The 15,957-nt window shown below is 39.1% G+C and overlaps 1 protein-coding gene across 5 annotated transcripts in view; it reads left to right on the top strand.

Annotated features, from left to right (window-relative positions):
• The window catches only part of PDE4D (phosphodiesterase 4D), a 745,734-nt gene that overhangs the window by 666,869 nt on the left and 62,908 nt on the right, over window positions 1-15,957 (top strand). Inside the window, exon 6 of one of the 5 annotated variants that reach the window (XM_054512129.2) lies at window positions 11,015-12,232. The exons of the other annotated variants lie outside the window; for them this stretch is intronic. Coding sequence (XP_054368104.1) covers window positions 11,015-11,130 — 116 coding nt within the window. The 3' untranslated portion in view covers window positions 11,131-12,232. Of the gene's footprint in view, window positions 1-11,014; window positions 12,233-15,957 lie in introns of those variants that run through there. 5 annotated transcript variants of the gene reach the window in all.

Raw genomic sequence — 15,957 nt, 5'->3', positions numbered from 1 at the left:
AAGAATGTGTAGGGGCGCCTGGGTGGCTCAGTCGTTAAGCGTCTGCCTTCGGCTCAGGTCATGATCCCAGCGTCCTGGGATCGAGCCCCGCTCGGGTCCCTGCTCTGCGGGAAGCCTGCTTCTCCCTCTCCCACTCTCCCTGCTTGTGTTTCTGCTCTCGCTAACTCTCTCTCTGTAAAATAAATAAATAAAATCTTTAAAAAGAAAAGAATGTGTATTCTGCTGCTTTAAGATGAAATGTTCTGAATGTATCTGTAAAGTCCATCGGATTCAGTGTGTCATTCAAAGCCATTTTTTCCTTGTTGATCTTCTGTTTAGATGCTACATCCATTGCTGTACGTGGGTGTTAAAGTCCCCTACTATTATTGTATTATTATCAATGAGTTCCTTTATGTTTGTTATTAATTATTTTATATATTTAGGTGCTCCCATGTTGGGGGCATACATATTTACAATTGTTAGATCTTGTTGGATAGTCCCCTGTATTATGATATAGTGCCTTTCTTCATCTCTTGTTATAGTCTTTGGCTTAATATGTAGCTTCTCTGGGGATGCCTGGGTGGCTCAGTCAGTTAAGCATCTGACTCTTGATCTCTCAGCTCAGGTGTTGATCTCAGGGTTTTGAGTTCAAGCCCCATGTTGGACTCCGTGCTAGGCATGGAGCCTACTTAAAAATTAATTAATTAATTAATTAATTAATTAATTACATAAAATCTAGTTTGTCTGATGTAAATATTGCTACTCCAGCTTTCTTTTGACTTCCATTTGCATGATAATTGTTTCTCCATCCCCTCAATTTCAATCTGCAGGTGTCTTTAGGTCTAAAATGAGTCTCTTGTAGGCAGCATATAGGTAGGTCTTGTGTTTTTTTATCCATTCTGACACCCTGTGTCTTTTAATTGGAGTGTTTAGTCTGTTTACATTCAGAGCAATTATTGATAGATATATATTTATTGCCATTTTATTACTTATTTTGTCATTGAATCTAGAAATTTTCTGTTCCTTTCTAGCCTTGTCACACTTGGTCTTTCTTTCTCACTCAGAAAGTCCCCCTTAATATTTCTTTCAGGGCTGGTTTAGTGGTCATGAACTCGTTTAGTTTTTGTTTGGGAAATTCTTTATCTCTTCTTCTATTCTTAATGATAGCTGTGCTGGATAGAGTATTCTTGGCTGCAGATTTTTCCCATTCAGCACATTAAATATATCATGAAGGGTGGCCTCATTTACAAGGAAGGACATCACATCTTCAAAATCATTGTCTTAAAAATCAGATCATTGTCTAAAAGGTCTCTTAGAATTACTTAGAGCTTGAATTCATGAATAGATTATAAGACAAATTTCCCAACATGTACTGTGCTAATCATACTCATTATGTAGGCAAGAAAGTACAATGAGTGTCACTTATGTATATTTATGTGTGTATGAGGTGTGTATACATAGTGGGGGCAGGAAAGAATGCTCAAATATGAAATAATTTAATTATTTATTGTCACTGTTCTGATCACCTTTTAAAAAAAATGCTTTATTTGGAAACAATTCCAAACTTAATGGATAGCTTCATGAATAGTAGAAAGAATACATGCGTATCCCTCACCATTGGCAACATCGTCTTTCATGTGCTTTATCACTCTCTCTTTGTTTACACACACACACACACACACACACACACACACACACTGTTTTTCTTCTCTGACCCACCCTAGAGAGAGCTATATACATCATGGCCTTCGATCCTCAAACTCCCCAATGTATACCTCCCAAGAACAAGGACACTTTTCCTTATAACTACATTACAGTCTCAAACATCTGGTTGCCTTTGAATGTTTCAGGATGACTTATTTATTTATACCTTTTACCTTAAATTCTAACCCAGATACTGATACTGAAACTGGGAGAAGGAGCAACTGAATTACCTTAAAAAAAAAAAAAAAGTCATGTCACTAACATTTTAAATTTTGCAAACAAACATTTATGTCAGTATGTGTGAAATGACTGGTTTTAGGGAGATTTGATAAGTTGATACAAACAGATATTCCCCTTGATTAACAAATCTTCTCTGTTTAGTGAACTTATCAATGGCATTACCGTTAGCTGGCATTCACTTGGACAGACAGAACATCTAGTCTTTCTGTATTTTTGATCCTGTTTTTCTTTTTGTGATCAGACAGCTCTAGGTTTTGAAAGATTGAAGGAGTTTCTATTTAGACAATGCCTTTGCCTAGTTGTGTGTCAGTGAGCAGTAGAGAAGTGGAGAGGGTACTGGCAATGCCGAATGGGTTCTAGAAAGCTGGAGTCCTGTGGGGAGCCATCCTAATACACACCCCAGCTGTCCCTTCACTGAGACCGATAATGGAAGGTCTCTCCCAAAATGGTTCCTACAGCTATTTTTATTTCCAAATTAATTTTAAAAATGCAAGTTTAGGGGCACCTGGGTGGCTCAGTCGTTAAGCGTCTGCCTTCGGCTCAGGTCATGATCCTGGAGTCCCGGGATCGAGTCCCACATCGGGCTCCCTGCTCGGCGGGAAGCCTGCTTCTCCCTCTCCCACTCTCCCTGCTTGTGTTCCCTCTCTCGCTGTCTCTCTCTGTCAAATAAATAAATAAAATCTTTTTTAAAAAATGCAAGTTTACACTACTATGAATAAATAGAACTGAGATTTATGTCCATAATCTATGGAGCTAATTTTGATAACTAACATTTCTGACAGTTGCGATTTCTTTTCAAAGGAAGCTTAAGCATGCGTATTCCTCTCCACCCAAGTATGTCCAACAATGTTTCTGTATTGCGGGATCTAAGTGAAAATGACAGTGCTTTAGGGATTTAGAATGGGCAGCAATAGGGCGCCTGGGTGGCTCAGTTGGTTAAGCAACTGCCTTCGGCTCAGGTCATGGTCCTGGAGCCCCAGGATCGAGTCCCTCATCGGGTTCCCTGCTCAGCGAGGAGCCTGCTTCTCCCTCTGACCCTCCCCCCTCTCATGATCTCTGTCTCTCATTCTCACTCTCTCAAATAAATAAATAAATAAATAATTTAAAAAAATTAAAAAAAATTAAAAAAAAAAGAATGGGCAGCAATAGTCTCTGTAGGAGGAGAGTGTGATGCTGGAGCAATTTATGAAAAACAGGTCCCTTGGTAACAGGTACCTATGGTAAACAGGTCCGTTGGTGGACAATATAGATGCACAGTACTGCAGAATCATCCAGGAGGCTATGTGTACACCCAGTGTACACAAAGAGATGAGCCTCAAATGTGTGCAGATCACAATTTTACTACACCAGGCAGATTCTTCATTTATTCATTCAACAGATTTATGTTGCGGGGCACTGTTCCAGAAGCTGGGGATTTGGTAATAAATAAATAGGCCATGCTCTATAACCTCATGGAGGTTACACATAAAATGTTTTGCCTTAAAATATTGTACAATCAGAGATATTTGTGGACTGACCATATGACCACAGTATGTCATTCTATAAACCTTTCAGACATGACTTGGATTTGCAAGAATTTAGTTTTAAAGCTGTTGGATTTGCAGGAGGAGAGAACATTGGCTTTAAATGATAAATCGCAGAAAGAATTTTGAAAAGACCCTCCAGCTTTTAATGATTTAACAAGAGCAATGTGCTCAGAGACTGTTGAGTCAGAAAAAAAATATGTAAACATTCATGTATTCAAGTGCATAAATGAGTGGGAGAGGGGACCAAAGGAGACCCTCCCTCCCCGAAATGACAGTGTTCTTCTTCATGGCAGGGAAACCACTTTTTGGTCCATTGCAATGGCTTCCAGGCTTGAGTGACTTTCAAATCTGGAAAGACAAATATCTGAACCCCAGGGGAAACTTTAGCGTGGTTCTTATAGGATTTTGTTTGGCAAATTTTCTAGAAATAATTTTGAGATAGTCCTGGAACAAGCTCTTAACTAGCAATGTGTTACTACACAGTATCTTTGAATTATAGTAAGCTGGCAACCAGTTGTCCAATATCTAAATTTTAGCCTGGCCTAGGTGAACACACTTTGTTAACAAGACTAAAATACAGTCTTAAATCATAGGTGAATAAGAGTTTGGTTACTGGTGTTTGTATTAGTTGGGAAAGCATTTTACGCAAATACAGATTTAAAATAGAAGTGACTTAAAGAAGATAGATGTTCATTTCTCTATCCTGTTAAAATCTGAAAGTAGGCAATCTAGAACTAATGGGCAACACTGTTCCACAAAGACTTCAAGGACACATGCTCCTTTCCTTTTGATGCTTTAGATATGGCCTTTATTCTAACTAAATTCAACTCATGGTCCAATTTGGCTGCTCTAGTGTCAGCCATCAACTTCTTATTCTAGCCAGGAGGAAAGAGAAAAGAATGAAGAAGGACAGATAAAAGATACAGGACAGATGTCTTTTGATGACAGTTCCTGAAACCTCCACATAACACTTCTACTTTGAACCCATTTATCAGAACTTACTTATTTGGCAATACCTTGCTACATAGGAGTCTGGGAATGTTCTCTATTTTAAGCAGTCATATGCTTAGGTAAATTAAGGATTCTAACATAACTGAGGAAGAAAAGCCTCAGTGTTAGTCTCTGCCACAGTGTTGCCTACTAATGTTCCATGTGTGTTTTCAACAATGTCAGTCTGCAGTACCATATTTGCAATGTTTGTGTAGTATGATCTTTCACCGTATGAGCTTAGTACCTACAATGTCAGGAAACTTGTGTTAAGTTCTGCCAGAATATTTTACCTGCTCTGCATAAGGGCCTAAAGATTAAATGTGCTAGACTAATGACTATTTTTCATAGTATGTGGCAGTAAACTCCCTACCTCAAAACTTGTATGTCCACCTAGAATTGGGGAAAGGAGAAGCTGGTAGCACAAAATAAAAGTTTAAGTTCTTAAAACTTTTGGTGCTTTTCATGTTCTTACCAACTCATAACCCTCATCTAAATTTGAATTATAGGTGCATTTAGAACTTACAGTACAGAGAATCCTAAAGTCTTACGTGAGAATTACTTTGCTTGTTCAAACAAGATTGCATCCCAGCAAGCATGCCAAAATTTGATAGCTACAAATTGGGCGATCTGAAAGGAGAAGGGCGCAGGAGGTGATTTCTTTTAAATCTCCTGCAGTATCTTGGATTAAGGTAGACAGTGGTTACCATTTTGCTGATACGAGGCAGACATGTCACTAAATAGGGGAAATGAGCAATCACAGAGCTGATTTAATTTCCACTGGGGTTTATGGAAGCACCAAAACATGATGTAGCCAAATGTCCCTAAAAGTATGAAGTAATCAAATTTGTTCCATCATTACAAGAAATTAAAGCCAAGCACAATTACATCCTATTAGTAAAAAGAACCTGTTAAAGTGTCATTGTTATTTACTGAATGGGTTGAGCTTTTGGATTACCTTGACCAGCCACATTTTTTTTTTTTTTTTTTTTGTCTATCCATTTCTTCCAAATCACATTAGAGGGCCTTAACTGATTTTGACAAAATAAGCTGCCTTATTAAGGTGCAGTATAACCTGAGAAGCTTAAGTTTAATTACTAGATTAGAATTCTCAAATAGACATGTCTTCTAGATTTCAGTAAATTTGGAGTTGTAATTATTAGGGATCCTTTGTTTCTTAGTGTTTGCAAGGGGCCTGAGATGAAAGGCGAGAATTGATTTTAGCGAATTGATTTTTGTTGCTGTTGTTCTACCAAGACTCTCTCTCCAGAGAGAGGTGATTGTTCTTTCAGGAGCGGGCCCAAAGCTTCTGAATGCAGTGACTGAGGGAGCTGCCTCCATAGAGGAAAGCCCTGGGCAGGCCTAGTGCCCAGACTTCCAGAAGAGGCAGGGCTGGGCAGCTAAATGATGTGTGATGAACTCTCTCATATGTAGAGTGCCCATATGATTTAGCATTCAAAGCAGGACACTTTATAGAGTGAAAGGCAATGCTATTCATAATTACCCTTGGGTAACAGACATAAGCCGGGTAAATTCTGGGCCAGTTGGGTTTTATGGACCCCCCTACCTGTAAGGAACAGATATGTAAACAAATAAATGTATTAGTATTTTTAGGTACTTGGAGAATAAATCGTTCTGTAGAACACAAGAAGGGGGGAAATGGAGATTTGGATCACTCTACCAGGGATTTCTCTCCCCATACAAAAGTTACTGTACTCACAATGAAGGGATGCGATATGACTATAAAAATAAAAATTAAAAAAAAAAAAGAAAGAAAAGAAAGTGACAACTAACGGACTGGAGAAAAGACATAATAAAGATTTTATATATGCCTAGTTAAGAAGAGACTTATCTACATAAACAAGCCTGATACGATACGTAGCACTAACAAGTTTTTATCATCTATCACCAGATCAACTTCCACAGGAGTTGGCAGAGTTTTTAAGCTCATTTTCCCAGACAGTTTTTTCCAAGATGCATTACTGCACAATTGGATATGTTAAGTGTCAAAGATAAAGAATTCAGAACAATTGGGAAGACACATCAGCCTGCTATGGAAGTAGGAAGGAATAAGAACTCCAGGCTAATTTCAGAATGTCGCTAGGAAATCCAAGATGGCCACGTATTAAAGACCAAAACCTGGCTGCCCCAAGGTTATCATCCCTAGCGCATAAATGTGTTGTATTGAGTCCAAAAGTATTTAAAACCTTTTGAACTAGTTGCTGATATTTGTAAAATAGGAGACTTTGCATAAAAATAGCATTTGTAACTTCCCTTGAAAAGTTAGAAGGTATAGTACACTGATGACCCACACTCCCATATAGCAACATGGGACTAAAGTATATAATTCACTGCCTCCTTTAATTTACCTACCTGACCCCATTAGAGGCATTTGAGTTTGCAGTCCTTGGATGTACTCAGTTATATATCAGGATCTAAATACCAAGAATGAGGAAGAAGTAGGGGCGCCTGGGTGGCTCAGTTGGTTAAGCGACTGCCTTCGGCTCAGGTCATGATCCTGGAGTCCCAGGATCAAGTCCCGCATCGGGCTCCCTGCTCAGCAGCGAGTCTGCTTCTCCCTCTGACCCTCACCCCTCTCATGCTCTCTCTCTATCTCATTCTCTCTCAAATAAATAAATAAAATCTTAAAAAAAAAAAAAAAAGAATGAGGAAGAAGCAAGCACAGTCAAACAAAGACAAACTAGGAAATTACAGTCTGCCGTGTGGTCCACCCCAATCTGTGAAACAGCTTCCCCCTTACCTGGGACTACTTTCCATGGGCTCCTAATCGAGTGCCAGGCTTGTCATTTAAGGCTTATGTCACCTTCCTACCCACTCATATCACCTCACCAGGGAGGATTTATTACCCTGAGTTGACATTCCATATTGGTCATGTACATAATAGTAATAATACCTTTTGTGTACAGCAACTTATTTTTCAAAAAGCTTTCAGTTAATTAAGTAAATAAATACGTTAAAAAAAAAGTTACAGTAATCTTATAATAGACAGTGAGGTTTCCAAGCCCCTGAACCACATTAATATTCCTCTAACAATGGAGTTACCGATTCTCAGATGTGTCGGAAGCTCTGGAAACATTACAGAAAAGGTAGTCTTAATAAAGGGAATGTTCCACGCTTTTTCAGTTCAATTTAAAAACATGTATTGGATACCTGGTGTGTGACAGCCAATGTCTAGCACCAGAGATTGAAGAATGAATTTGATCTGGTTCCAACCCTGGAGAAAATCTGTCTACTAGTAAACAATCATTGTGAGAGACTGTTTAGTGATGTAGTTACTTGAAGAGTAACCTTCTGATTTGGCTCTCATGCATCAAATATGATATTTGCCAGTCTCTATCTTTAGAGGGAACTCCTGCTGGGTGGTAACCTGGATTTTCCCAGTCCCAACTAATGTGAGATACCATGGCAAAAGTAAACAGTCTGTTTTAGGGAGGCTTTTTTTTAACTCAGAGGTCCTTGTTTTCCAGACAGCTAATTTATTTTTTTTCCACCCGGAAAGCCCTTCCCTACCATCTGAGCTGTTCTGACCAAATCAGCAGAGACAAGCTACAGAGGTTTAGGGTGTCTGGGTTAAAAAGGTTTGCTTGTTTAATTAGATAAATAATTTGAGAGTACTTTCCAGAATTACTGTTCCTAATCACATTGATAAATGCTCGGAAGACCCTGTCAGTCAGCCAGTAGATAATAGAATCTGGAAGAAGAGTGAAATATTAAGAGCTGGAAATAATTCAGAAAATCCTAATATTCTCTGTATGCCTGTATATTAAATTCATCATCATCATTATTTGGGGGGCACTTACTATTTCTCAAGTACTGCTTTACATACACAATCCTATTTAATCTTCAAAATCATCATATGATATAGGTACTGCTTTCTTCGTTTTACAAATTAGAGAACAAGCTTAGGTAAGTTAATGAGCTTATATGAGTATCTCTGGTAAGTCAGTGGCAAAACTTAGGTTTGGAAACAAGGACTGCCTTGCTCTAAAAACTGTTCTCTTGAATCTTCAGTCCTCATAAGGTCCCCCTCTATCCCAGAATAAGCCAGCATATTGTCCATTCAGCGATTAAAAAGAGCAAGGACCTGCTGGCCTTGTTTCTAAGTAAAGAACTGGAGGGGGTCAGAGCTGGAGTAGGGGCTTTCTGTAGGCAGAACAGGCACATTCCTCTAGAATCCAACCAAACAGGTTAAATTCAAATGCCAGTCTCACTCACCCTGAGGGAAAATCACTTATCAGTGATTGCTTGCCCAGATGAATTCATTTCTAAATGTTCATTCCCCACAAAAAGAGCATGACTCTGGGGCCACAGAGCCCAGCTCTTGTGGAGGAGGGGGCAGCAGGCAGAGGGAGCAGCAAATAGGAAATTCAGGCTGCAAAATACAATCAAGTTCTTAAGGTGCTGGGTTTTCTTCACCCACTTATCAGGCAGCCCCAGTTTTTCTCCTCTGCCTCCCACAGTTGCCTCTTTAATTATCCTTTTTGAATAAACATTATCTTCTTGATGTTCCAGCTTACAGTTGGCTGAGTTTCTACACTTGTAGAGACTCAGGCCTACTCTTTCCTTCCTGGCTACAGTGGGTGGAGCTCCCTGCCTCCTTTTCTCCCTCATTCCTAGGCTTCCACCAGAGAATTTGGAAGTTTGGACAAGAAAAAGACTCTCTTGTGCATCGTGTGCCTGAGCTTGTTCTCGCCCAACCTGAGCCACCAGACCCATCTTCCTGTTGTTCACACACTGTTCTCTAAAGTCCCAGCCAAGTGTGCAAACTCTGATCATGAGTTAGCAGGTGGAGGAGGACATGGACAGGCTCTCCGGGAAGCCTATTTGGATCCTCTAAATTTTCCCTACCTTCTACATGCTTCTGTTGTCACACGCATGCATTTCTTTTGAAATTACTGCAATTGTTCATTTGTTGTTCATAACCTCTAGGGGCAGACTCCCTGAAGCCAGAGATCTGAATTTAGCTCTGCAAGTTTAATACCTCTTAAACTACCAGATACCCCTGGCAGGTGTTTAACAAGTATTTGTTGGCTTGTTGAATCAAACCAAAGTTGAGGTAGAAAAGGATGAATCATGTAACAATTTCTAGTTTCTCAACTTTGTCCGTGGAAAGTACTCACCTCCAAGTAAAACCAAAACAGACTAAGAATGTGGTTTCCCTCCTTGGAACTTGGGAACCTATTACCCGTAATCTTGTCTCGAGTGCTGCCCGGCCCTAGGTGATCTCAAGACTGACTCCCTCCACCCCAGGCTTCCTGCTATTCCTGGGGAGAGCTTGTCATCGGCTTCTATGCAGAGCTTCCTTTGAAGGAACCTTTGCATAAAGGACTGAATCTATGAAAGGCAGGAACTGAATAGGTGGAAGGAAAGTGGGAGGACTGGACCAGGAAGCGGCAAACATGACCAAATATGAAGAGATGGGACTCTCAGGGAACTAGCTGACAAAAGGTGGGTGTGTTGGTGGGGTCAGCCACAGGGGATGGTGAGGACAGATGGGTCTGGTGAGGTGAATTTTAGAGGGGCTCTCCAGAATCGAACAAATTTGGATACAAACCAACAGGGATTCAAATTCCAGAATATGGTCTTGCTTAAGGACAGATACTATTATACAAGAGGTGCTTTGGGAACATAAGACTATGTAGGAGGGGGTTGACAAAGGAAAAGGCCCCTAGAAATGGAGGAAACAGATAGGTGTACCAGGAATTTATTTGTAAGATAGTAAGAGCTAGAAAGGAAAATGAAGGCTAAATGGAAAGATTTATTTTTCCTATTCATTTGCCAATGAAAGGGTTAGGATGTGTGGCAGTTTTTGGGAAACAGAGCTCCCTGATTGGGTGGGCCCTTAGTAGTAATCGTTAAGTCATTGGAGTTAGATAGTCTTGTCAGGCCTAATTCCTCATAGCACATCTCATAGGGGTCCAGTTGGTGCGTGGACAGCTGAGATTATTTGGCCCAGACCAGTCCTGAGCAACCACTGGAACCTGGAACAGAATCTGTCTTTTGACTTCATATCATCTTTTAACAACCCCGCATTAGCATTCTAGATTCCAGAAACACTTCTTAACTTAATTTCTCTACCTTGAAATTTATAATTAGGTCCTTACAGGCTTGTCTAAAATACTGCGCTCAGGAAGGTTTCTGTCACTTGTGCTAAGCACTGTTGATGTTAGAGGTTGCAAATTGGCCATGAAGGTCCATAGACTCTTGTTTGGTCCTGAAAACTTGTTTTGAATTAGTTGCCAAAGTTTAAACAATGTAGATTTTTCATGTAAAAATTCAAATGCGGGGATTCTTTCGAAAAATCTCAAGAGCTGACAGCAGTTGGCCAGCTTTCCCATGTACACTCTCTGAAGTCCCCACCTACTGCCCCTGAACTCCCCAACCACCACATCGTTCCTTCCAGTGGGCCCTTGAGTGAGCGATCCCTGCTTTATGTGTTCAACTGGTAAACCCCTACTGCCTGAGCAAACTCACACATTTAAGAAGTGATTTACCAAGTATCTGCATATTAGACAGACTGTCCTTAGAAATCCTTGTGTTCTGCTTCTCCCTTGCAGGAGAGTACAAGAAGAATTTTTATTATAAAGTGGGAGGAAGAGAGCAGAGGGAGAGAAAACTAACATTCATTAAGCTAAGTGATTCCTTTCCTCAGCATTTACAAACTTATTGGTAGATTGCAAAATCAAATTAGTGGGTCACAATCAATATTTTTTGAATTAAATAGAACAGAATAGGAAACATCAGAACGAATCATACATGGTAAGGCTAAACATCACTTCATGTAAGTTCTGTTTGAATTCTTTATATACTAGATCAAATATATGTATATGTATGTATGTGTATATGTACTGTTTCAATTATGTAGAGATTTCCTTTATATTGTGTATATATAATTACTTTTGTTGCTTTCACTTAAATGCATGGTTTCTTAAAAAAAGACCATGAACAAATTTTGTCATGACTATTATATACAACACACAGGAGTTGCTTTTAATAAGAGTTCACTCCTCCCCACCTTTTCTGAACAAATACAGGTATCAAAACATTACTGTACATATTTTTATACTAGGAGTCAGCACCCACACTTCTTAAAAAATAAGCACAATAGTATTCATTGCAGCTCCTACTTTAAACAAGTGGGCTAGTCATAATATAAAATGTATTTCTTACTGTGGTACCATGTCAAGAAAGTTTGAAAGTCACTGCCTCATCTCACTTAGTCTTCCCCCAAAACTCTGTATGGGTGGAGTCTGGACCTTCAGAAGAAAATGGCAGTTCTCCACAGGAGCTGAAGTTCCCCATAATTTCTGCAATTGGAAGATCTCAAAGAATGCCAAAGGAAATAATCTGGTTATCCACCTTGAAGCTGATGAATAAAGGATACTTTCGAGGTGGGCAGGCATGGTTGTTAGGTCATCAAGAACAAAATATGAAAACAGAATATACAGACTGAAATTAGAATGTGGACCTAAGTATCCAGAAGCTTCTCCATTGCTTTGATATGCAACAAAAATTTGTATGAATGAAATAAATAATCCCTGTGAAATAGTGGATGCCCTGAGCATAGTAAACAAAATGGCAAAACTCCTAAAACGTAAAAGTTGTACTTCCAGAGTTATGTAACGCTGTTTAAAAAAATATAAAATTGCCAGAAGGACATTCTACAATAATTACTTTTTGTGGATTTCAAACTGTCTTAAATCAAAAATCTTCTACTCATGTTAATGTCTTAATGATCTAAATGGAAAATGCCCACACATTAAATAAAATAATTCTAGCTAGTAAATGTGCCCTGGAGATTTATGAATACATACATAAATAAATGTATGTGTGTGTGTGTGTGTGTGTACAGCCATTTGGTTTTTAAACAACAGGAAGAAGATGCTAAGCAATTTTTTTTCCTCTTATGAAGGAGGTATCATTTAAGCATAAACCTGGAATACTCAAAATAAAATTTGGGTTTACAAGATCGGGGCATGGCAAGAAGTGTTCAGATTGCTATGGAATAATATATATTTTCCAAATCTAATCTCAAGAATGAAATAAAATATGAACAGCCTGCTTTATTCATTTTGCTTAATAAAAGAACTGCATTTTAAATTGCTAAAGTAGCAGGTGTAATGAATACCAACTGGGTTAATTTTCAGAGTGATGCAGGTGCTGACTACTACTAGTATCAAAAATATGTACAGAATTGTTTTGATAACTTTGTATTTTAAGAAGAGATGGGGAGGAGATGCACTGCTGTTAAAAGCAGCTGTCATATATTGCATGTAACTGACATGGTAACTATTTATAATTTTTTTATTTTGTTACTTATTTTTTTAAAAGATTGTATTTATTTGAGAGAGAGAGACAGCAGGAGCATGGGGAGAGAGGCAGAGGGAGAGGGGGAAGCAGACTCCCCGATGAGCAGGGAGCCTGATGTGGGACTCAATCCCAGGACCCTGAGATCATGACCTGAGCCGAAGGCAGACGCTTAACAACTGAGCCACCCAGGTGCCCCTATTTATAATTTTTTAAACAAATTATGCATTTAAGTTGAAATGAAACAAAAATGAAATAGGCAGATGAAGAGATTTTAAAACTAACATTAGTCTTGGGGTTCTTGAGTGGCTTAGTCGGTTAAGCGTCTGCCTTCAGCTCCGGTCATGATCCTGGGGTCCTGGGATCAAGCCCCACATCGGGCTCCCTGCTCACTGGGGAGTCTGCTTCTCCCTCTCCCTCTGCCCCTCCGCCTGCTCATGCTCTCTCTCTTGCTATCTCTCTCTTTCAAATAAATAAATAAAATCTAAAAAAATTAAATTAACAGTCTTAAAATTCAAGTAAAAGGTGGAAAATAGCCAGCGTTAGGAGGGTAACCTTTTGTGGGATGTATTTTTAGCCCTATTTTGCAAAAGAGAAAACTAAGGTAAAGAAGTAAAATAATTTGCCTAAATTTGCCACATGGTTGCTAAGTTACAGAGCCAGCCTTTGAACCTAGATCTCTCTTCCCAATGCCATACTCTTTCTGTTGTTCTTAACTGTCACAGTAGACCATTAAGATGGATACTTTTAGAACTCCTTGCTTACCAGTGTACATCTGGACTACTGGAATGGATTCGTAACCTCCCTCCTTCTCACTTCTTTATTTCATCCTCTGGTCTACCAGTGCACTTATCTAATTCCCACAAAATCTATTAGCTCAAGACCACTCATTTAAGTATCCAACCTGATTTTCCTTCTCCTCCCTCAAAGGAGTCTACTCCATCCAGGCTATTTACCACCGATACACATGACCCTTATTCAGGCTCCAGACATTTCTTCCACCTGAAAAGAATGCCAGCTGATGCCCTCCTCCCACAGCCATTCAAACCATAGACTTTGTCAAAGACCTACATCCAGGTTCACCTTCTTCCTGGAGCCCTATGCACTTAGCTACAGTCCATCCCTCCCCCTCCTTGCTCTGAACTGCAGTAGCACTTCCAAGCTGGATGATTTCTACATCACGTCACAATTTCTCTAGGCTGGTCATGTGTCAGATTTTCTCAGCAGGATATTCTAAGTTCCTACCCAGGTCCAGGCCACTGAATCTTTTATGTTCTTGTATTCCACAGCAACCAGCACATCAGAGAGACTCAATAAATATGCATGGGTTTTTTAACTGCTCTCTTGCTGGGGAAAAGAAAAAGAGGAAGGAAGGAAGGGAGGGAGGAAGGAAGGAAGCAAGGGAGGAAGGAAGGGAGGAAGGAAGATAGATTACTCTCTGGCCATTTCTCAACAGTACACAAAGCCCTGAGGAGGAAAAATTAGATGTCCAAAACACGACAGATTTCAAATACGTGGGGACCTACAAAACACAGGCATTGTGTTTATGTTTTGGGACTTGCCATATATAGTATAGGACAAAGTTTTCCAAAGTATGCTTCAAAAAATGATAATGGTCGCATGAAAAAAAGTGTTTCAAGATCAAATAAGTTTAGATAATATGTGTTAAATGGTGTTAGGTTTCTTTGCTGTGAAACTTCTAGCTTTTGGTAGGTGCGCATCCATTACAAATCATGGCAAAGAGGCTGCAAATACATTTCCCAAACCTGTTTGACTACAGAATTCTTTTGGTAAGGAGAATCTTGTAGGAGTAATTATCAGTTGAATGTTCTTTGGGAGATACTGGAATGAACCTCCCAGGAACCTCATAGGAAGTGGTGCTCTTTTATTAACCAGTGACATTTTTTATACGTATTTTTTATACGTTGTGACTTGGCATGATTGGGGTGGTCTTATGAAGGCTATTCTAGATCTTAGATTCCTCACTAATATTCAGCCCAGAACTGGTTAATGGTTGAGTGTTGATGGTGATGATAGGAAAATTAGAATTGGTTAAGGATTGAGAACACATGAGAGTGGAAGAAACCCTTCATGTGTTAAATGACTTATTGCAGATTAACTTGTTTAAACAACCTTGTAAGGTGAGTCAGAATAATAGTTACTATTGATTGAGTACCTACTGTAAGTCAGATATGGCCCTTGGGGGTTTTGCATGCATTTTTCATATGCATTTCTCATAAAAATCAATTCGTGACTTATATATAAAGGTTTGGATATTTAAATGACTAATTTAAGATAATACAATTAGAACAATGGCAAAAGTAGAATTTAAATTCTGGGTGACTCAAAAAGCCATACCCTTTCTGATCTGTCATACCACCTCCCATGGGGAACTCTTATAGGTTATAGATTCTTGTACATGTGTGTAAGAGCTTTCTTATCCAAATCTAAATATCCCTAGATAGTCTTGTACATCTAGAAAACTAATTTCTTTTAATTAAGTTTGTGTATGGAGCCAGCTCACAAACAAGTAAATAAGCCAATTAGTCCTAATATGATCCTGAGTTCCAAAACTTGTTCTATAATGTACACACATTTAACAAATGCAGGTTTACCAGTAGGCCAACATGACTTCTCACTCATATATTCAACTTACAGCACAAGTAGTGAGAATAAAAATTGGACATAATAAATGACCCTGCTGAGACTCTGTTTATAGCCTGTTTAAAAAGCCTAGTCTTTTTTGCACACCTTTTGTATATTTTTTTCTTAGCTTTGACTTCAGTTCCTTTAAATGTAATGAAATGTCCCTTTGGCATTACTTCTCTCAGTATCTCACAGTGAGGGGAGTTAGGGAACAAAGAAGGCAGCAAAGGTACTGATTCTGAATGAAAGATTCTGGAGCAGTATTGATTAAAACAAATATTTTTTCTTCCCTATTCAGGTGGGAATTCTCAGCCTGGAGTCCCTGGTGACTTCAGGGAGGTCAGTGAATACTTTTTAAAAAAGAAAAGTTGATCACATCAACTTTATGTCCAATTTCCTAGGGAGATTCTCAGAAAGTTTATTAGACTTCTAAAAAGGTTAAGAAGCAGTGTGACTTTTGAAATGCAAGGAATCAAAAAGTATGCCTACCACCAGTGTCTCCTTTATGGGCAATCATTTAAGGAAGTTCTCCTTCCTTGTGAAAAGT

Source organism: Mirounga angustirostris, unplaced genomic scaffold (assembly GCF_029215605.1).
Source record: "Mirounga angustirostris isolate CCGP_5_RB_7025 unplaced genomic scaffold, mMirAng1.0.hap1 SCAF_7, whole genome shotgun sequence".
In the NCBI taxonomy this organism is placed as follows: domain Eukaryota; kingdom Metazoa; phylum Chordata; class Mammalia; order Carnivora; family Phocidae; genus Mirounga; species Mirounga angustirostris.
Note: the sequence above shows the minus strand (reverse complement) of the source record. Positions and strands in the feature narration are given on the sequence as shown.